Source organism: Anolis sagrei, chromosome X (genome assembly GCF_037176765.1).
Source record: "Anolis sagrei isolate rAnoSag1 chromosome X, rAnoSag1.mat, whole genome shotgun sequence".
NCBI lineage: Eukaryota > Metazoa > Chordata > Lepidosauria > Squamata > Dactyloidae > Anolis > Anolis sagrei.
In genome coordinates, this window is record NC_090034.1 from 18569135 (window position 1) to 18593204 (window position 24070).

At 38.9% G+C, this 24070-nt stretch overlaps 1 protein-coding gene across 12 annotated transcripts in view; it reads left to right on the forward strand.

The window, feature by feature from the left end:
- Nucleotides 1-24070, forward strand: part of RBFOX1 (RNA binding fox-1 homolog 1) — a 1606230-nt gene that overhangs the window by 1568793 nt on the left and 13367 nt on the right. For 10 of the 12 annotated variants that reach the window (XM_067473372.1, XM_067473373.1, XM_067473370.1 and 7 more), the window contains one exon: nucleotides 1920-1984. In XM_067473372.1, the coding sequence (XP_067329473.1) occupies nucleotides 1920-1984 (65 nt within the window). Of the gene's footprint in view, nucleotides 1-1919; nucleotides 1985-19370; nucleotides 19424-24070 lie in introns of all 12 variants that reach the window. The other 2 variants (XM_067473365.1, XM_067473366.1) reach the window with 1 other exon arrangement.

The window sequence follows — 24070 nt, forward strand, 5'->3', positions numbered from 1 at the left end:
TATATGCTTCCTTATTTGTGATGAAGCATCAAGACGTTGAGAGAAAGTATCTGAATACATGAAAGGGAACTGGTTCATCTGGGGCTGTATATAATATGCATAAACTTTCTTATATTTTATAAGAAATGATATTTCTTGATATGTGTAATTGCTTGTGAAACTATTAGGAAAATGGTCAACCAATATAGCAGGGTTTTGTTTTCTTTCGTTTTTGCATTTTAGGACTCTTTTGTGAGAAATGTGTTTGTTGTTGATGTAAAAATGTTCTTTATATAAAAATATTAGGAAAATTCCATAATTCTGCACATGTTTTAACACAAAAAAGTGCTGGAATGTCAAAAATGAGTGGAAATTCTCCTGATATTGCCCAGCCTGGAGAAAACTTTCTATATTGTTTATTTTTAATCATCCAGCCAAAGAATATATGTGCCAGCTTAAGCTGATAGCAATTTATAAAGCATATAAATAAAGTCTTTACTTCTTTTCTCTGGGTTGTAGTAAGAATACAGTTGTGAAGGCCTTTGTATTACCATTAATATCATAATGCTGTATGAGGCACCCACAAGGCCTTTCTTCGGATCTCTGGTTTTTAATGCATCCCATTCATGGAAGAAGAGTCGCTTCTCACCTAATGAAAACATGGCATTGCCCCATCAGACATGCATCCATCCTTTTCTATATTTTCATCAGGCTGTGACCAGCAAAATACCCAGCTTTGCATATAGTCCATTCATGGCCGGTGAGGATCAAACCTTGCTAGTGCCCCCATCTGAGACTCTAAGGACCCATTGCCACTGTCATCTAATGCTATTTGAATTTCACCATATGGTCAATGTAGACTCATGTAATGCAGTTTAAACAGATTATATGAGTCTACATTGCTATTAGGGCTGGGCAACCACGGAAAAATTTGTTTCTAAAATCGATTCGTTTTTTGGGGGTTTTTGCGTTTCGATTTTTAAAAGAATTCCGAAATTTTTCTTTTAAAAAGTTCGATATTTACGAAATTTCGTAAATTACAAAACAATACGAAACAATAACGAAACAATTACGAATCGATTCATTAATGGCGGACGCGACCGTGCAATACGCTAAAAAACCTCCAAATGGGACATGGGGAACTTCTGAAGCTTCCCTCTCCCTCTGTTGTTGACTGTTGGTGTGATATTTATAATTTTTTTTCACTGATTAAACAAACAACAACTATAAAACTTGCCCCAGACATGCGGAAATAATAACAAAACGATTTCAAAATGATAACGAAATGAATACAAAACGAATTTGAAACAATTACAAAACGAATTTAAAAATTCATTTCGTTTTTTAGTTGCTCCTGAATGGTTCGTTATCGCTTCGTTATAAAAAAATAACGAATTTTTAACGAATTATGAAATTACGAAACGAAACCACCCAGCCCTAATTGCTATATAATCCAATTCAATCTGCACTATAATGGCAGTGTAAATGGGGTCTAAGATACATTGCTACTGGATATGAAGGTCCAGTTCTGCTTTGACCTTCAACTCTGTCTTCAAAAAACAAATTGTTTCATCTTAAGATGCCTCTTTACTGAAGGGCATGGGCCCATTCTGCGTATACATGATTTGCGGAGCTGTGCACCCTTCCCCATTAAATTCAATGCAGATTATATCCAAGGAGCAAGCATCCACTTGTGCTGTAAATTAATCTCCCATGAGTTCCACCTCCAGTTTTGCACCAGAAGTTTTGTATACCGAGCTGTTTACTCAGCTAATATATGAGCCTGTTTTTTAGATGCTGCCGTTAACAATGACAACATTGGAAAGTCTCTGTAGCAGAACATGGAAATCATAAACCAACTAATTGTTGCTAATTATGAAGGGTGGTGTTTTTTTATTTAACACTGTCTGTAATTTGATTAGACTGTGTTTGTGTTTCAGGGCGGTTATGCTGCCTACCGATATGCCCAACCTACCACAGCCACCGCAGCTGCCTACAGTGACAGGTAAGAGACAATTTATTGCTGGGTACATACTTCACTTGGAGATTGCGGTACTTAGAGCTCTTAAAACCAGCTTTTGTTTATGGTCTCCAAGCTGTTTTCTCACTCTGCGCATAACAACAGTCTATAGGGTTGTGTAGTGGCAGTCCATGAAGAGCTGTTGCACAGGAGTTGGCCAGCTTAGTTGGGCACAGAGAAGTGTACAGAACAGGCAAATTATACTTATGATGAACTAAGAGGGGATCACTTCTATGGATGGACTGGTGCAAAGGGGTCACCAAGCTTCTGAGTTAGCCTTCTCTGCCCTGGAGTGCATTTGGCAACAGATGTGTTAAGTTCCAGCTTCCAAGGTTTCCAGCATTACCTTTGCTAGGGAATGAGTTGCAGTCTAAAACATCTGGTAGTCACTATCCTAGTCTGTTTTGTCCAATAATACTTTCATTTAGCTTTCTTTCTTTGGCTAATGATAAATGCAATTGGAATCTGTTCTGAAATCAATACCAAGCACTCCAATTCAAATAAAATTGGGCATTCATGGAGCAAAACAAAAGGACGTACTGAAATTCTGTTGGGTTTTCATGAAATTGGATTTCTTAATTCAGAGGAACTCATAGTAAAACATTTTCCTGGATCATGCCACTTAAGAGTAGCAGTGCTTACCTATTTAAATAACTTTTCCCTTTAAAATATATATCCTTCAAAACATATCAGCTGCCCCTTTCTTTTTCTCAGTTACATTCTTTTTCCTGCATACACATATTTTTGAAGTACACCTCCAACTTCTGGAGAAATTGTCTCCTCAAAGTATATTATTATTATTATTATTATTATTATTATTATTATTATATTTTCCAGTTGCTATTTTCAGCTAAAGTAGCAACTGGATTTACAGGTTTCACTTTTCTGAATTTGTTTTATATCTTCTCTCTGGGAACTGGTGGGTCCCTCAGTGCAACTCTGTTGTGGCAAAAGTTGTCTATAGAGTAGCACTGGGGGGCTTAAAGATTCCTACTCCTTTGTCACACTAGAGAATGAAACAACTTTAAATCCAGTTTCTGCCTCTTGCAGAATTCTGGGGTTTGCAGTTTAGTGAAGCTGTTTAAGGCTCCTCCCTAAACTACAAACCCCAGAATTCTGTAGGAGGCAGCAACTGGATTTAAAGTGGATTCATTTTCTAGTGTGATGAGGTAACTAGAGAATATTTAATAGTTTCTTTATTTACTGTTTTCTCACTCTTACAGGGTGAGGCAGCATAACTTCCTTTTTTCAAAACTTAATAAAACCTGTTGTATGAATCAGAAATTTTTATTTTTTTTTATAATGTAGGCGCATACCTAAAGTTTTGTTTTACGTAGTTTTGAAGATCAAATTAGGTAGGCGACATCCCCCATTCTCCATACACTGAGTAAACCGATTTCTGGCGTTTGTCATGACTCTTCCCAGCATAGCAGGCGTTATGTTGGCAATTTCTTCCTGGATGTTGGTCTTCAAATCTTGTAGGGTCCTTGGACGGTTCACATAAACACGGGATTTCAAAAAACCCCATAGAAAAAAAATCACAAGGGCCAAATTTGGAAAGCGGGCCAGCCACTCCAAATCCGCTCAAAAAGTAGGCCTCAACGGCAAAAGCATGCTCCTCACTGTTCCAGCGCATGATGGCGACTGAACTGTGTCAGGACAAAACTTTATACTCCCGCCTCTTGAATGAGACCACTAGCGCTCCGCTACGTCTTCAACCAAATGAATGGCGTGCATTTTAAAAAAGGAAGTTATGCTGCCTCACCCTGTATAATAATAATAATAAAAGTTTATTTATATACCACTCTATCTCCCTGAAGGGACTCAGGGTGGTTTTCAAGTAACAACATCAGAACATACAGAGTCATAACATAAGCAAAAATAACAATAACAACAACATAAGCATAGAACTATCCCAATAACACGTGTATATTAAAAGAAATCCTGTTTCTGTGCCTCTAACCTCTGTAAGAGCGGAGGGCCTACTATAGATTCATGGACTCATTTCAATTCAATGAGTTTTACCTCATGTAATTGCTTCAACAGGCCAGCACTGAGTTGGATTTGCAACTGGATTTAGATGATACAGAAATAAGCACAAAATGGCACAATTCAGCTGAAAATAAAAATGCTTACAGCTATGCTTCTGTATCCATTTAACTGTGAGAAACCCATCCTTCCTACTATGTGTATTTCACTAGAAGCATGATTAGAATAGAACTTTTAAGGCCCAATGCTATCTCCATTTCTTCAGAAGTCACTTCCATAGATTGTATTCTCAACTGTGCACAAAATTTCAACACACATATTAGGGATGAAGTTCCCACTGAGCTTAGTGGAACTTCTAAATAAATATGGTTGTTCAGCACATGATTTCAACCAGAGAATCAACATGTTCTTCACCCTCTCCCATTCCAGTTCCAAATTACAATTGGGATATTGGGTGCTCAATTGCCAATATCATGGAAGCCAGTCCATCTCAAGCAATTATATTGGACACTTTATTGAGTAGAAAGAGAAATCAATCACTATTGTGAAAGGTTTTATGCCTTTTAAAAACAGTTCAGTGTATCAGCAGGAGAATGAGAGGCCTAGAAGGAAAGAGGCAACGGTGTTATGAAATGTAAACCTCAAGTGGATCTTAGGCTATGAGAAGATAGAGCCATGGAAGGAGGAATTTGTTTTGGATGGGTTTTAAAAGTGCTGTTGGTGGATTCTGAAGTCAATGTAATCTGTTTATGGAACAATGAATGAATGTTGAACCGCTCTGCATGCGTTATTGCCTTCCCAATGTGCTTATTATTCGGGTAATGAAGAAACAAACACATGTTTGGTGAACAAAATTCAATTTGCATGAGCTGGCTGAGGCATGCTGTGTCTGACAGGTAAGCAAGTTCAACTTTGTTTTGTTTTTCCGGTTTTTTTTCCTTTTTGTTCTGACTTCCGGATTAGTTCTGTCACTCCAGTCTCTTGCTGTTTGTGCCTGAAATGCAACTGGAGCTAGGTGCCATTTCCTTTCCTTTCCTACTTAGGACAGCCCATTGTATGGAGTGCAACTCAGTAATTCTCATTTCATTTCCACAAAGGTGTGTCATTGGCATGTGACAGCTGAAAAGTAATTTTTACCTTCTGGGAGCTTGCAGTGCTTTAAAAACAAGGGAGGGGGCTTTCAGGGTCCATAGAACCAACCCAACATAAAACAAAATAAGGTCAGTCCTTCAGAGAAGGACAGAAAGATTCCCATCAACTCTGAATTTGATACTGGGTTCTTGAGCAGATTCGCTTTGACTTATTACATGGCTGTTCCAAGGGTTTGATATGATTTGATACAAAGAGCTTCAGGCTTTGCATGATCTTGGTGTTCCTAAGGGATCTGGGCTATCTGCACATAGGCATCACCTGGAAATTCACATTATCACAATTGTCTGTCTCCTTGCAGAGGGTGTGTTTATACCTGGTACTATAAATAATGGATTCTTTTAGGAATATTGGACTTCATGGAAACCAGACTTCACAACCTCTGAGGATGCCTCTCATAAATGCAGGCAAAATATCAGGAGAGGATGCTTTCGGAACATGACCATACAGCCCGGAAAACTCACATCAACCCACTTCCTGGAAACCTTGGCATCACATAAAAATATCAGGGATTTTCCTTTAGTGGAAAACTCTGGATACAATACTCCAACAGAAAAACACAATGGATTAAGATGCCAAGTGCAGTGAAGAGACAGTGGTGGTTAGTGGCTCTGAGGTCAGTGGAATGGTGAATATGACCCCTTCTACATTGTCATTTAAAACTCAGATTATCTATTTTGAATATGGCAGTGTAGATTCATATAATCCAGTTCAAAGCAGATAATGTGGATTATCTGCTTTGATCATCTGGATTATATGGCAGTATAGAAAGGGTCTCAATCTGTTTGAATTTGAGCTGTATTGGAGCTATCCAATGTACTGGACCTTTTGGGTTTTTTTTGGATAGCTCCTCAAACCAACAGAGCAGATTTATCACAACACTGACCTGGGAGCCATATGTTTTCCATGGCAAAGGAAGCATCAGAAAGACTTGCTCCAATGGAATTGTGTGTCCTGTTTGGAAGAAGTTTAGGAATAAGAGTGTAGTCAATAAAGTGTGGCAACATCCATTTCACAGGACAAAGGGATAAGTCCCTCTGGACCCTGCTTTCTACTTATGTGTGGTGTAAAATGTCCTTAGATGTCAGACTTATATTACAAATATTTGGTAGTTGTTACCCATTTATTAGTCCTAACAACTAAAACAATGTTCCAGATTTTGTTTCTCGAGTAAGAATCAGTGGTAATACATATTAGGGTTATGGGGAAATAAGGAATGAAATGATTGGAATTAAATTGTGGTTGGTCTCCAGTGCATATATAGAGTAGGTGTTCTCCTCTGCTGGGGAACTGAAATTCCCATGTGATGAAAGGGGCTTTCTTGGATTGTATAAGAAAACCATAAAGTTCCCTGTTTTTGTGAGACCCCATACATCACATTTCCTATTTTTTGCAGGAGCTCAGAGCAGCAACATTTCTCAGCCAACTTTTCCATTCAGTTTGGTCACTTCTAATCCTGTCTTCTCATTTAGCTGCAGCAGAATTGTACTGCTTTCCTTGGAAGGAAATATTCACTGCCTTATATGTTTGGAAATCCAAAAGTGCTGGAGTATAGGCTTGTCTTTAGGGATGTTATCCAATTTTGTATATTAAAAATGGGAGGAGGCTGAAATACAATTTTGACATGAATTTGGCAAATCAAGGTGCAAATCTACTACAAGGACAAGTCTAACATGTCTGCCAAGCATGCTATGGCCCAATATTCCAGTGTGCAAAGGCAGATATACTCTCAGCATAATGGCTTTGTATCGAAGGCCATTGTTTCGCATTTCAAAAGCATTCTCCAGTTCTGTTCCTTCATAAAAGTATTTTGCTGTTGTTTTTTGTGCTTACCTCTTCACAAGGAGCTCATATACTCCTCCCCAGATACATCTTAGCAAGAGTAAATCCTTCCTACTCCAGATTCATTCATACCCTGTGGCATTTCAGTCAGAAATGTATCTAGGCTGTTGACACCTATGGGTTCAGCCTTTTGAACAAAATGATCTATGGTCTTAGAATCGTGCAAGTTGGAAGAGTCTGCGAGAGCCATCTAGTTTAACCATAATCTAAGTCCCTCCTGGAAGATGGCCATCCAACCTCTGGGCAAAAATGTTCAAAGGGAAGTTCATTACCCACCAAAATAATATCATCCATCATTAAATGGCTCTTTGCAGCCAGGAAATCCTCACTATCAGTAGAGGCAATTTCCTTTCTTGCCATTTGAATCCATTGTTTCATGTCCTAGTATCTGAAGCAGCAGAAAATAAGCTTAGTCCATAGCCAATCTGTAGAATGAGCATATACAAACCATAGCCATGTGCTGAACCTCTATGGGTTCAGTTCCTTTAAAATTCAAAGTGTAACACAGAACAGGTTCTCCAGCTCATGGACACTGAAGCTATGAGCCTCAATGACCCCTTAAGGCAGTGGTTCTCAACCTGTGGGTCCCCAGATGTTTTGGCCTTCAACTCCTGGAAATCCTAACATCTGGTAAACTGGCTGACATTTCTGGAAGTTGTAGGCCAAAACACCTGGGGATCCACAGGTCGAGAGCCTTAAGGAATGTCTGAAATGAGGAGAACATGTTCTAGTATCACATCAATATTCCTCTCCTCTGCCGTCTTTGAAATTGGTCCTTTCACTTTAAGCATAGTCACATCTTACAGTTCAGAGAACTCATAATGTAACTGCAGTAACTGTTACATGTATAAAACTTTTTGAGTGTGCACATTCCACCACTGCACTTGTCCAGCTCAGTTCTGAGAAGGACACCAACAACAGAGTGAGAATCAGGTCATAGAAATGCAATCGTTACATCCCCCTGTTTTGTTAATGATAAAATTGCTCCAGTTGCTCAGTTTCTGAGACACACTCTTGATAAATAATTAGAATTGCAATAATGTCAGCTTTTTGCATAATCATAGGTATTTTAAGTGGATTTAGTTTGTTTGAGTGTTATTTAGCTCTGTGGTTTTAAACGTGTTTGTCCCCAGCTGAATAAAGATTTGGGGGGTTAGTTGCAAATCTATAAAATTTTAATTGCTTTTCTCTCTGGGGGAAATTATAAAACTACTTTTAATAAGTAACCTATGCAAATAATATTTTGTGGATATGAAACTTTATGCAAACATGGATACTTTAAATTATGTTTTAGTTGCAAACTGGTTGATTCGATTTATTAACTTTTTAATAATTTTTCCCCCTACGAAAAGTAAGATCTAGAGTTTTGCATCTGAATAAATTAGTTTCTTCCTTCCCTGTAGATATTGGTTCCTTATAAATTGTAAGAAGGCAAAAACTTGAGTTAATTACTAATCCTGCATCTAAGTAAATTACCAGTTTAAAACAGTTTGCATCTTGTCTGCCCAATTTGACCCTCCTTTGGTGCCTTTTTGCTATAAATGAGCCTTGTTTATCTGGTCATAAGAATGAATTATTGTTTCTCCAGTCAACATCAGTATTATTTTATAATTGTTTTGAAAAAAACAGAGTGTGCTTATATTTTTGGACATGCACACACACACACACACAAAACCTCTTTAGATGAAACCATTTGAGATTGAAATACTATTAACTTTTCAGATAACAACAACAGTACCTTATTGTGTGTATGCGCCTTTGTCTGTTGACTTATGGCAAACCTCATGCATTTCATAATGCTTTCTTAAGTATATTCATTGTTGGTTTTGTCAGTTCCTTTCTCTGAAATAAAGACTAGTATTTTTGGTGGTCTTCCATTTCTGTATTAACCAGGTCTGCTCCTGCTTAGATTCCAAGATCAGACAGGATCTGATGACATTAGGGTCTACTGGGTTATAAATATGGAGAAAGCCAAGGTTCTAACGTGCCTTAATAATAAAATGAAGAGAGCAGTCAAGTAGGACTCTATGAACCTGTAGATCTATTGTCTAAAGAACTGGTGAAGTCTCCTTCTCTGGACATCTTAAAGGTGGCTGTAGAGATATCTCCTGGGAATGCTCTAGTTCAGTGGTTCTCATCCTGTGGGTCCTCGGGTGTTTTGGCCTACAACTACCAGAAATCCCAGCCAATATACCAGCTGTTAAGATTTCTGGGACTTGAAGGCTAAAACATCTGGGGACCCACAGGTTGAGAACCACTGCTCTAGTTAGAGATCCTGCATTTAGCTTGGACCTTATGGTCCATGAGGCCAATAAAATCCAATTTAATGGATTCTAGTAGTTCGATATTGAAATAGGTGGTTAAATTTGATGCTCTAAAGCTCAAATATTAATAAATCACAGGATTATGATAGCCACTGCAACACATTAATTGTGGCGATATTCTAATATTTTCTTTGTTTGTCATAACTGGAAATATAGTTGAACACAAGGGTGTCATAGTTGAGAAATGAGGAGAGCACTCAGAGGGAATCAACCCTGAAAGATATGTTGATGGTTGTTAAAGAAGGAAGGTATAAAAACGGTCTAGAAACAAATTTAGCAGAGCCATGGTAGTGTGATGTCCATCTATCCACCCCTGTCCCTTTATGAATGGGCAAAGTAACTTTCCAGTCCGTAATGCAGACTCATGAAGCAATAATTTTTCAAGCTAAAGTATGAATGAAAGCAAGGCTAAATGTGATTAATTGCACATTTGCAGGGTATCAATGGGCAAATGATATTTATTCAGATTTCCTCTTTAATTGCAGATGGTTATGACTTTGCTATGGCATGACCTTTTTGCATATATGACTATAATTTGTTTATCCCAACTAGAGTTGACCCATTAAATCAATGGGAAGTGCCTAAGTGTTGCCTTTCCATTGTCATGTGGTTTCAGTACATCTGCACTATTTGTTAAAGCAAATGTGAATGCAGTAGAAAAGACTATAGGCTTGGCATTGATCTAACTTTTCCACTACTGCCATAGTGAGAAATACAACTAGAGACCCCTTACATTTTTCTATCTACCCCATATCCTCTTAGTACTAATTAGAGAAGGGCTGGTGAACCCAATCTTGAAAAATGAGTCAACAGAGAGGTAAATTGTATTGGTTCAGCAGATTTCCTCTAGTTGGAAGTGATAATAGGATCAAGGCCTGTACTTCTCAGCCAAGACCACTCAAGCAGAAATGTAGTTGTTTCAGTAACAAGGGCTTGTTGGCCGGTACATCCACCTCTTTGAAGAATGAATTAATGGAGGCATCAAGTGCTGGGGCATCAGCTGAAGGGAAGGTGAGAGGTCCTTCAGTATGCTTTCAAACTAGAAAGAAGGGTCAAGAGACTCATGTGATCTCATGTGGACCCTCCTCAGGAGGTCAGAGTGTGACCCTGCCACAAGATTGCTAGAAAATGGGCCAAGCTTCCCAGTGTTGTTCTTCATGGCGCTAAACTCGTTTTGGCATGGCAATGGAGCGTATTGTCACTTTTGTCATTTGCATGATCACTTGGCGTCTCACTAGAATGTATGTAATGCTGTTCCTGGATTATGACAGATCCATCACATTGACTCACTGAATGGCTTGCTTGAATTGAGTCCCAAGGCTGAACTCTTTCACTTTGAATGTCTGTCCCTCTGTTGTTTTATGACTTAATTTGTTTTGTCTCAGATTTGAATAAGACAATGTGCCATCCTTGGATATGAACATAAATTTGGAATATATATGGGATTGGGAGGGGGGAGCTAGAGATGTATATGTATGCTATTGTATACCAAGCTTCTCATCAAAGATGTTTCCACAAGGCATAACTGTAGCATTAAGATAGCATTTCCATTGCTGTAGAGACATCCTATGGAACCTGAGCATCTTTTTGTTTGGTGATGTTCAGTGAACTGCACTAGAACATTCTGAATCCCTTGTTTGTTGTTGGCTTTTGACTTACAGTGACCCATTGAATGGGAGAGCTCCGAGTCACTCTATTTTCAACAGCCTGCTTATGTCTTCCAAACTCAGGGCCATGGCTTCCCTAATTGAACAAATTCATTGGTAAAATCCAACTCCTTCACAAATCAAGTCAGGATTCAATAAGATAGAACATATGTCTGTAGTGGCGAGAAAACAACAGATTATCTTTTCATTTATGCTATTTATTAGTATAGTAAATATTGAAGAATATATGTGATTGGCAAAGGGGCTATTTAATTATTTTTGTCTGGAGTGGGACAGATGAATTAATGCACCTATCTGGTGATAGATAACACTTGGAAGCTCAACAGCATAATAATAAGTGCTGGCTTATGATCACTTCCATGATTTTTCCTCTCCACACAGCGTTGCAGATCCAGGCTATTTCTAATTACAGTGGATTCTTGGTATCCATTGGGGTTTAGTTCCTGGATACTAAAATATATGGATGCTCTGTCCCATTACATACAATGACATGGCAACATGACATCTCTTGTATAAAATGGTAGCATCAAGATTTGTTTTTGGGATTTTTAGTGTGGGGATATTTTCAAGCATGGATGGTTGAATCAATGGACACAGAATCCATAGCTACAAGGGGATGATTATATGTAATAGAGTATATAAGGAATACAGTATAACAGGAAGATGCAACCAAAATACATCGCTGTTGAAACACTTTTAGTGGCTTTTTCTGTGACAACATTTCAGAATATACAATGCTCCATTTATTTACTAAGATTTATAGCTTCTCTTAAACTTCAGTCAGCAAAGACGCCAGAACAACACAAACACACATCTTAGACTGTATAGGATTAAATTGGAATGAGTCCCACTGGGCGTAAATGGGATTTACATGTAAGGAAGTATGTGTATACATAGGAAGCTAGTGTTCTTTTCTTTTCACAATCCTGTGTTGTGAAGAAGAGATGAGGATAATGCACCTTTAATATTATAATATTTTTTAATAGTTGCACCCCACTTTCATGCTCACACATAGTTGTGTTGAAGGACCAAGCTACCTTTACTGAACAGAATGACTGAATGATAGGAATGCTCTCTTTGACTTATGACAATCCTATGATATCAAAGGGTCCAAAATATATGTCCATGACTGCACTGGGAAGAGTAACTCTCCGCTGTGCTTTATAATTTACATACAGGCATTTACAAAACTAAGCTATCCCCACTGTACTCCAACCATTGTACTCTCCAGAATTTTGCCCAAACTCTGGAGTTTCCCTCTGATTTCTCTTAATGTGGGTTAATTCAGATTAATTCAGATTACCTTGGAAGCTCTAGAACATCGAGGGGATGACATAAGCCCATGCAAACAAACTCCAAACTGGTGGGTTGCTGTGAGTTTTTTGGGCTATATGGCCATGTCCCAGAAGCATTTTCTCCTGACATTTCACCTACATCTGTGACAGGCATCCTCAGAGGTTATGAGGTTGTGTTGAAGGATCAAGCTACCTTTGAGGAACAGATTGATTGGTAGTCTAGGACTTCACAACCTCACAACCTCGTGAGACTGTCTTCCATAGATGTGTGTGAAACATCAGGAGAAATTCTTTCTGGAACATGGCCATATAGCCCAAAAACTCACAGCAATCCAGTGATTCCAGCCATGAAAGCCTTCGACAACACAAACTCCAAATCATTATATATATATATATATATATATATATATATATATATATATACACATACACATATGTATATATCCAGAGATAGTGAGATCAGGGTCTTTCCGTTATTCATCCACAAATAGCAACCATTCACTAGATGGACCAAGCACACAGATCAGCTGGCCAGAGTCTTCCCCATTTTTATTTTTGCTGAAATAGTTGTTGTTTCCAAGGTTGCATCCCTGCTATAAATTTAGTCTGTGCAAGTTTTATGCAACTCTGAAAAGCTGCAAAATGTTGGCAGCTGGATTTTTGCGTTTTGAATGTCCTTGCTAATGTTCCTACACAGAGGCTTGGAGTTAGCACTGGGCACAATAAATTACCTAACTGCTAATTTGGAGGCTCAGAAGTTAAAATACAGGAAGAAAAGCCTCTCATGTTCTGGACTTGACAGTAAAAATGTGCTTGGAGGTTGAAAATATCTCTCAGGAGTCGCCTTTTCCCCCTTTGATGTATTTTTCATCCTAAATATATCGATACCTCCTGGGGTTTTGCTACTAAGAACGAGATCCCTCTACACCACCTGGTTTCAAACGAGAAAGAGAAACAAAGCCACAATAGAGAATGCATAACTTTGCTTGGCAACACACAAAGTATTCCTGTCTGAGGGCTTCCCAAATAATTTGCCAGCGGGGTGCATTTAAACTTTTTGGGAAACTCATCTAGAGCAGAAATGAGCAGATTTCAGGCTTCTGGGATCTCTTTTAAAATATATAATACTAAAACTAGAATCCTGAATTCCATCTACCACAGTGGTAAAAATAAAATATAGAATTCCAGAACTTTCAAGCTTAGGAATATGTTTTGATTGCTAAAACAAGTCTCAATGTACAGTTGTTCCACACAAAACAACATTTCTGATTACCCAATTCTTCCCATATTTACAGTCTTTAGTTTTAAATAGACAAGATCCAAACAGTCTACATAGTCTAATTACAACTCAGGTAGACTAGGATTCAGATCCCCACTCATTCATGGAAGTGTAGTAGGTGACATTGAATGGCTTCACTCTTTCAGCCCAGAGGAAGGCCAAGACCACCCTATTCTGAATGAATCTCACAAAAAAACAACTTAATAATACCATAGGGTTGCTATAGGTCAGAAATAACTTGAAGGCACACAACAGCAGCATTGATGAGTAAATCCATAGAACCAATATTCAAACTTATGAAATCCCACCACTTCCACCACCCCATCACCACCATCCCCACTAGTCTGTGGGTTTACTCATTCATTTAGGCCATTTTGCCAATAAAGATCAAGATGATGAGGTGTATATGTCCCTTTGGGCTTGAGGCAGTTGAATAGATAAGAATCAGAAAGGACCTAAAGATCTCCCAGATGATTTAGTTCTACACTCTGCTCTTTCAGATGTAGACTATTGCTAAAAAGCTAACATATAAGCAAATGTTGAGCAACAACTCCCAAAACCCCACTAGCAGAATAGCCACTGGTCATGTTGGTTGGTGGATTCTGGAAATTTTAGCCCAATAGTTCATTGCTGTGTGCCATCAAGTCATTTCTGATTTATGGTGACACTAAGGCCTCAATATAAAACTAGGGCTTTTGTCTTCAGAATGAAAAAATGCTGTCTGCTACTACCAAAACATGCATTAATACAGGGAATGCATATTTTGAACCTGAAATAGTTACCAAGAAGAAGACATTATCATTTGCATTAAAGGGCACTGTTTTCTTACCCACATTTTCCTTGGACAGCTTAATTTGGGTGGTCCTAATTGGCTGAATAGTTAAAAGAAATCTGGGGAAAACTTCATTGCCAAAAATATTTTCTGCTGAGATAGTTACATTCTTTTACACCAATACTGAGATCTTTAAATATATATAAGACACTGAGATATCAGAGGTAGTTTTTGTATATATTGAGGCTGTTGTCAGTGTATTTTGCTGAGATTTGGATAACAATTGCCGCCTGTGTGTTATCTTGGGCATACAGCCAACAACGGAATTGTTTGCATGTCCCCGTGTCCTATAGACATGAGGTTGTGACATGGGATTGTCTCTCTACACGGCACTCATTTTATGATGAATGTTCAGCAGTGTGTTCCCAAGCAGCTATAGACACCCACAGCCATCCTGCGTATCCAAGATAAGATATTTTATATAAAAAACAGGTATCAAAAGCGTAGTGATGGGGAAGGCCTGGGCATATTCAGAGAATACCTTCTGAAAGTGGCAGTGAGCATGTGCTTTTTTCTCATCTGCATGCTCCAGAAATTAATCCATTTATTTGTACTATGAATTGCCTTGGGAAAAGTCACTTTCTTCTCCAGATCATTTTTCCATTGGTCTTTTTTAAACATTCTGCTAGAAACGTGCAAAATTTCTTCCTGTTTTTGTGACTGGTTCATTCATTCGTTCATGCACGTTTGTGTTCATTGATGACTGATTGCAATATTAAGGACAATCTTGCTTGTCAGAATGAACTTTCACAAATTGAATAGCATCCTGGAGATGGGATATCATTTAATAACCACCTCAAAACAATGCCCCAAAAGAGCTAGTTCCCATACTGAAACATTGAGTGATCAAGTAGTGATGATATTCGTGGTGTGTGTGAATGAGGCTACAATCATTTTTATTGTGTTTCCAGGACCCTGAAGGTGACTTTACCCAATATATTTTTATTTTATTTATTTAAAGCATTTCTATATTGGAGCCAGCATGCTGTAGTAGTGATTTGAATGCTGGACTACAACTTTGGAGATCAGGGCCCCATCTACACTGCATTGAATTGCATTTATGAGCCTACATTAACCATATAATGCAATTTCAAACTGCATTATGGCAAATGAGCCCCCCCTGCCTGAAAACCAAGAGTGTGATCTTGTGCAAGTCACGTGCTTTTAGCTTGAGGAAAACTCATGATAGAGTCACTTTAGGGTCACCATAATTTGGAAATTACTTGGAGGCACCCAACAAAAACAACCATTTCTATAATGTCTCCCAGTTCCCAAGAGATCCATAGGCAATGAAAAAATGAAAATGTTTTCAAAAAACATATTATAGTACACTTTTAAAAAGTAGTCTAAAATAGCAATAGCAGCACTTTCAAACACCGGGTGCCATATGGAACAGCAAGAAGCTTAAAAGAGATGGGTCTAGCCTAACTTCCTTGACTAGGAAGATCCACAGTCAAGACAATGAGACCATAGTTTTTTGCTGGGTAGAGTTTGGGACAGCATTGTTGGGTATCTCACAACCCAGACACCAAAAAGAGGTCCACTATTATTTCTGAGGAACCCCATTTTTTGGCTACTCCTACTGCTCAATGTTTCTGACTGTTCACACTTCCCTTCCATTTTTTGGGAATGTGGAGAAGAGGTAACCTCTACCAGCCATGTCCTCTTCTCCTAAGAAGTTGTGAAAAGTATCACTTGGTGGAAAGGTTAAGATGATGGTAAATGTCCAGAGAAACTGTCTAGCCTCACTTTGAGAAGACAGCCACAAAGACATCTTTCCCATTCCATGACTTCAACATCTAGAGATAATGTTAAAGCTGGCATCAAGCTGACAGTGCTTTGGTTGCATATTCCTGCATGGAAAAGGTTGGATTACATGTCTTTGTAGTGCCTCCCAACTCCATGATTATCAATTAGAGATTTGTAAGGCCATTCACTTTGCAAGACCAGGTTGCTGATATTAAGATCCAAACACCTGGGAACTGATAACATGTCTTACTTCCACATCCATGGGGCTTTTTGGTTTGGTTTTGGCTTTTGGCTTGGGCTATGTTTTTGCACAGATCTCTGCATGAAATTTCAATGTCGGCAACACAACAGTTGGTTTACTTTGACAAAACACACTTTTTATGCATAGTATGCTTACACACTTGACAGTTTGCACAAGAGGGTGTTTTGATATGTCCATAACCCTTTCTCATTGAATATGGGAAATTTGCATATTCTTTGCTAGCCATAGTCCACAGGAAGCTTTTGCAGGTGAATGAGTGGCTACTATGTCTTTTGGCCCCTCCATATGGAATGGAGCATCAAAGCCCATAAATAGGCATACAGACATACTTTGATACAGAGAGAGAATCTACTTCTGCTACAGAGTCAGGGGGTCTTTCTAGAATTTCTTTTTAAAAAACTATTTTTGAAATATAATTATGTCTGTATTTGTCACTGGTATAATAATGAGGAAATCACTGAATAGTTCTCTGCCACACAGTGCAACACATCCCATGAAAGCACAGTTTGAGGAGGTTCAACCTCATTTATTTAGGTTGTGTTAGATATACCATGGGATGTATGATATTTTGTGACAGACTTTGCAAAGAACCAAAGAGTTTTCTCAGCTTTTGTAATTAAGGAATTCTGTGACAGCTTCAACACATGGACAGTGGCAACTTTTGGGAGATTTCTCACTTTCCAAGAACTCTTTTTTCATGCTTATCAGCCCAGAACAAAACCTCAGAGATTCTAACCAGCTGGATTAGAGTTTTAACTCATAGTCGTTTTTCACCAATCGATCAAATCCTTGTTGAGATTGCATGCACTGACTGTGATCAACAAGTACTTAAATGTGCCCGACATTGATCCAGCAACATGGGGTGGAACAGATGTTTTTATGAGAGCACGAAGGGAAGCAGATGACAGGATACAAGTCAAGTTTCATTCCGATGTCACTTTCGAAACCAATACATCAGTCTGTGAAGCTGAAGGGTGCTGACGGAGCAGACTTTGAAAGGTTTCTCACTACTGCAATTCCTGTTCAAGTGTCATTCTGATAACCCTGTCATTTTCAAATTCCATTAAACATGCCAATAGCTTTATACAATAGGAGAAAAATATATGCAGGCAACATCCATTCACAAAGCTTGAATATAGCTTTTTCTGGGTGTAAACACTGAACGTCATTATCGTGCCAGGCACCATAACACCATAGGTCGCTGCTATTAAGTTGGGTTTGCAGTAACAGTAAATCTACAGGACAAATCATTATACGTTTGCCTCAAGTGTTCATTGGGCCTACCACTGCCAACTTTACAAATTGAGCCCGAGATGCAAAGTTTGTGACCTGGAATAGTTTGGGCACAGGACACACGCCTGTCATGCCTCTCTCACTCAATCGAAATCATTTGTCACTTTCAGACAGAACAAATGCCAGTATGACAAGTCTTGGTACATGCACAGCCTCAAGCTAGAGTTTGCCACAAGAGCAATCCTGCTGACTTTAATAAGAGTAGGAGTAAATGGCTTGGGAATGCCTCCTGATTAGTCTTAGCATCTGAGTACTTTGGCTTAACTGGAATGTGGGTCTCAGGAACAGACATTCACCAGACACCCAATCCACATCTCGCCTGCCATTTTGATTGCTTTTCTGGAGCATGAAACTGGCTTCTGTGTTACGGTGGCTCAGGACCAATCTCATGCCACTAACAGGACTGTCTCGTTCGCGCTGCTGCTAATGCTGGCAACTGCTCTTCATGTCAATGGTGCTTGTGCAGTATTTCTGAGCTGTCGTGCATGGTGCATTGTGTGTGTGCCCTCAATTTACACACTTGACATCTGCTAGCCTTCCAGTGGAACGATTGCATGGGACACAAGGCATGATTAGCCAGAATGGATGTGTGTGGGTGTTTTGTTGTTTCGTTTGACATAATAATGATGATGACTATTTGTTCCAGTCAAAAGAGTTCAAATGTTTGTAGTTTTATTTCCCCTTCTTTCATTTGCAATGCTCATGTTGAGTGTAGAGCAATCAATTTGGCAAGAGGAAGGTTAATATCAGTTCTGCACTTTACTAAGTTACACCGTGAACTACTGTATATGCTCATGTATAAGTCCAGACATTTTAGTCCAAAGATCAACCTCACAATTCTGAGTTGACCTGTCCACGGGTCAATATAAAAATGTGCTTATCACTTATCAAAAAGGGATGGGAGATCCATCCCCTTCTCTATGCTTAGTCCATCCCAGAAGAATGCAAAAGAAGCACTGACTTTCTTGACTTTCAATGCTTCTGGCGCTATTGAATACTTTAGTGGAAAATGCAGGTAGCAACCTAAGTTGGCATTCACACTTTCCCCTCTCTGCAAATGACCCTTGACTTATCAGTGGGTCATATCAAAATCCATAATTTTGTCCCACAAACCAGCCCCTGATTTATATATGAGGTTGACATATATACACGAGTATATATGGTAATTTCATTGTTGAAATTATGGTGTATTCGGATATATTGTATTGTTATTGTTTTGGGAGCAGGATTAAAATGTTTAAGTTTGCAGTGGGTTAGAAATTCAAAATATTCTAGATTTTACTTGGTTGTGCCCCTCCCTAACGTATTTAAAAGGGATGTCTTCAACAGCAACACAGCGTGTCCTTCGTTTAGGTGATGTAGGTCCATTTCCAGCGGGGAAACTTTTCAAGTCCAATTTAGCATGAGATGTTTTGTTACCCCAAACCAAACATTTCCAGTGCCAGAATTGATAGCTGGCCCATACTCCAGAGTCACCCTGTTATTTTTTTGCCGTAAAAAAATCCCAGCATGTCTGCTTCATGATCCTTAGAAACTCTCGAGGTAACCGGATGTGTCAACCTGCCTTTTCTCTACATTCATTAAAATTAAGCACTTTCCCCCTTAACCCATCTGTAAACATAAATTCAATCGGCAGCGAGCACATTTCCCAGTCAGCAAGCAGTATTGTGAATTTTATCTTCTCTTGCAGAAATCAATTCGTCTTCGTTGCAACAGATGAAATTTCTTGTAACACCTCTGCAGGTAACAATCATTGATACTTCTTGATGCATCCATCCGAGTCTCAATATCCTTTTACACATGCCGCAGTTAATCACTAGAGAAAGCCTAGTAAAGCCCATAAGATAAATCTTTGGAATAGTTTCACTCGGTTGTAGCTCAAAGCCTCTAGGCTTTGGTGCGGGAAACACATTAGGTTATTCTGCTGACGTTGATGTTTTGTTTCACGTTTACATGATCTAGAAAAGTTACCATTATTCTAAAGTTTCTTTTAAAGATACCACTGCAGTGATAAAGGAAGGAAGGAAGGAAGGAAGGAAGGAAGGAAGGAAGGAAGGAAGGAAGGAAGGAAGGAAGGAAGGTCATCTGGAAAGACAATTAAAAGGCAAAATCCTGAAAAAAGAATTAGTTTAGCTTTAATCAGTGGATTGTGTTACACTTTTTGTTTTGTTTTGTTTTGTTTTACTGGTGCACTTATTGCAGTCGCATTAGCCAATCTAGTTGCTATTGCTCTTGTAGTACCTGCATATATGTACAAATATATTGATTTGTATGATTTTTTTTCCAGATAGCTTATTTGCTATACTCACACAAGTGCATGCCAGTTGTCTTAGAACAGTAGCTCTCAACCTGTGGGTCCCCAGATGTATTGGCCTTCAACTTCCAGAAATCCTATCAGCTTAAAACTGGCTGGGATTTCTGGGAGTTGTAGGACAAAACACCTGGGAGCCCACAGGTTGAGAACTAGTGTCTTAGAAGGTGCCTCACTTGCATGTTCATAAATGGGGTCAGAGAAATTATGGGGCTGCATTAGCCTCTCAGAGAACCATAGAGTTCCATACCTCAAACTGCCTCTATGCATTTATCATTTTCCCTATATGGTATGGAAGCATTTTTTGTCATGTTTCTGAGCCACCCTGCCATTTAAGGTCCTATTTCCTACAGCAGGAAATGTCTCTCCCATTCTTAAAATAGCCCAGGTGGGGTACAATTGTCATTTTGGCATTTTGGGACAATGTGGGGAGGAAAGTGACCAAAGAGGCTTGAGGTCAGGTCCCAACATGCCCCTGTAGGACTCGTGTCCACAAGCCACACTGGCTTCTGAATAATCTATAAGGTAGAAAACTTGAAATATGGTCAAACATTGCAGCAATTTGCCCATACAATACCAAAACTAGTGCCACATTTGCATAAAGGTAGGCCTTGGTTCAAAACGGAAACGTGCATGAGACATGTCTTAAGTATAGAAATCAATAAGAGTTTTCTTCATACCAGTTCTTTCAGCATAGGTTATTCCAATCTGTATTTTAAAACATATATTTGTGTATCCTTTGCTTAGAGAATTGGTAGGAATAAATCCCCATCTTACCCTCCAATCCATGACCCAGAAGGTTAGAATTGCATTTTCATTGAAAGTCATTCAAACACTGGAGCTGTAAGCTCCTTCTAAAACAAGTTAGTTTTTCAGAAAGTATGGAATTTTATGGATGTTGACCTCTCAACAAGTAATGCTTCCCACTAGATCAATGAGCAGAAGTTGATCAATGGAAGCAGGACAACCTGCCAAATATGCTATCAAACAAATAACCCAATATCTTCTGCAAGTCTCTTTCTGTTTTTGAAGAATGGGTTGGATCATTGTATATTAAATAGTGAATGAGGGGGCCTGCTATTTAAAACCTGAATTACCACTCTGGAAGGTTTTCTAGAAGAAGCAATTTACCTTTTTTCTTTTGGCCAGAAACAGATAGTCTGGGGAATCTGGGAGGTCAATGCCTACAAAAATAGCTATGTTGGCCCCACACAGCTTTGCTGATCTCTACAACTGAGAATCTAAGGAATGTGGATGTATTGTGGGACTGCTCCTTTGGAGGCCAGCCTTTAGGGAAATATTGTAGTTGTAGAGTAAACTGTTATAGTTGTTTCAATTTTCCATGACATGCTTTGAGGGAGGGAAGGTTGCAGCTTAAGAAAGGAAGGGGGCAACCATCTGTTATCATGATGTACTAGGACCATTTACTCCAATTTGTTTCAGAATAGTTATGGGAAATATTGTGTTGTTTTCCACCCAGCGCAGGACCATACAAAGGTGTGTGGAATAGGCTATTCTACTGTTCTCCTAGGCACTAAGCATAGAATGTCTTTTCAATATACAATCGATTTGTTTGGACAAAGAGAGATGGGATAGACACTGCAATCTTTCTCAGTCTTGAAAAAGAACACTCTGGACAGTAATAGAAGACAAATAAGGAAAGAGTAGTAAAATGAGGACTTTTACTATTGACATTATGGCACAATGAGAATGCGGAACCTGCGGCCCTCAAGATGATGTTAGACTCCAATTCTTATCCCTCCCAGGAAATATAGCCAATTGGGAAAGGGCTGTGTGAGCTGAAGTCCAACAACTGTATGACCATATGCCCTATCTCCCCAATAGACAGTGTCGTTCCAGGAAGGTAGAGTTCCTTGGAAAATTAGAGAGTTTGCTTTTCATGTAAACACGCTTCAAGCAAGACTGCTTAGGTGGTAGTTCTCCTTTTTCTACATGGCTGTGAGGCATTGGAAAGAATGATACAGCTTTGTGTTCCTTTTGAAGATGAGAGTTGACAAAGTAAGTCTATGGCAAAAAAAAAAGTATGGCTCAGCACAGTCATAATTAGTTTATCGTGTGAGTAAGCTCAGTTCATTGAGAACTCGATGTTGTTGGAGATTCTTGTCCATGGGATCGGATCTCAACTGCCAGATGTGATGTTTCTGCCAGCCAATTGGAATGGCATGTTATTTTGTAATAAATGTTACAAGGCTGACAGAAGAAAAGAAATAGAATGGGGGAAAGCCCTAGGTTATATTTGTTGAGGAGGGAACTGATTGATCCACTGTCTTCCATCCATACCAAGCTGAACCCCAGTTTAGTCTGATGGAGCGCCTCTTCACCTCTCTCCATGGTTCCTTTCAGTAGCTGCCTGAGGGCCCTTCCACAGAGCCATATGTCCCAGAATATCAAGGCGGAAAATCCCACAATATCTGCTTTGAACTCAGATAATGTGGGAATTTCTGCCTTGATATTCTGGGATATAGGGCTGTGTGGACAGGCCCTCAGGCAGCTAGAATTATGTAGCAAAGACAGGAACCCATTGAAAAGAACTTCCTAATCCCATAGGAACCCCCACATCTGTTCCAACAGGCATCCATCTGCCCATGGATGATAATGTGCCTTTTTCAATCCTTCCCAAGTTTATTTAATTTGGGTTATGGAATTGTACCCAGAGCAAATAAAAATCAAGAAAGAGTCTTCGGCCCCTTCCTCACAACTGAATAAAATCCCACATCTGCTTTGAACAGGGATATATGGCAGTATGAACTCAGATAACCCAGTTCAAAGCAGATCTTGTGGGTTATTGTGCCTTGATATTCTGGGTTATATGGCTGTGGGAGCTTGAGAAGCTGTATGTCCATGAGGAAATTCTCATGGGCACCTTTGGAACATTTTCCCATTGCATTCTTCTCTCTTTCTTTAAGTACCCCAGGACAGTAGAAAGCATTTCAGTTGCCTACCTATTGTGACTTCCTAGGTTTGCATTATATAGCTAAAGCTCTTCATTTCTTAATGAATACATCAACCAATATATTTATTTAAGCATGTCTGTTTGCCTATTGAGATGTTCTTTGAGATGGCCCACTAAGACGACAAGAAGAAGAAACCATGAAACAAATATTTAATGAATTGTTAGCTATTTAATAGTTGGTAGCAAGTGTAAATTCATTATAAATTTGGATCTGTGGGAGAAAGTTTTAATCAAAGGAGCTGAAAGTCAAACTTGCAATAGAGCTGCATTTTAATGCTTTTTTAGTTTTCAGGATATTACTATAACAGGCATTTTCAAGATGGACATTACTTCTAGAAACATTTGGTACTCTTTGGTTAATATATTGTTGTTATATTTCCTCTGTATCCCCTAAAAATATGTATAGTGAGATGATGACAATATGCTACATTATTTACTAGTGAAAAAACAACAACAGATGAGTAATACATAGACTTGTGCAGACATGATGACATACCTGCATTATATACTTAGGGCCCTTCCACACAGCCTTATAACCCAGAAGATCAAGGCAGAAAATCCCACAATACCTGCTTTGAACTGGTTTATCTGAGTCCACGCTGCCATGTATTCCAGTTCAAAGCAGATAATGTGCGATTTTATTCAGCTGTGTGGAAGAGGCCCTAGATTTTGTTTAAGTTGTGTATGTTAGGTAAGTAAAAATGACTTGAATGCATGCCATAAATAAAAAAGAACAAACAAAAACTATATTTAATTCTCCGAAGTTAGGGTATGAATAATAAATGAACTAGTTTGCTTCCATGTTGCAGTGTCCATTTCAGACAGAGTTGATCTTCACATCGGTCTTTCAGGTGGGCTGTCATCACACTAGAGAAAAAAATCCACTTAAAATCCAGTTTCTGCCTCCTGCAGAATTCTGGGGTTTGTAGTTTAGTGAGGCTGTTAAAGATTCCTCCCTAAATTACAAATCCCAGAATTCTGCAGGAGGCAGAAACCAGATTTCAAGTGGATTTTTTCTTTAGTGTCTTCATGAAGCATTAATTAAACCATTTCAGACAAATTTGTCAGATTTGATTTCCAAAACTATGGACACTCAGAAAGTCTA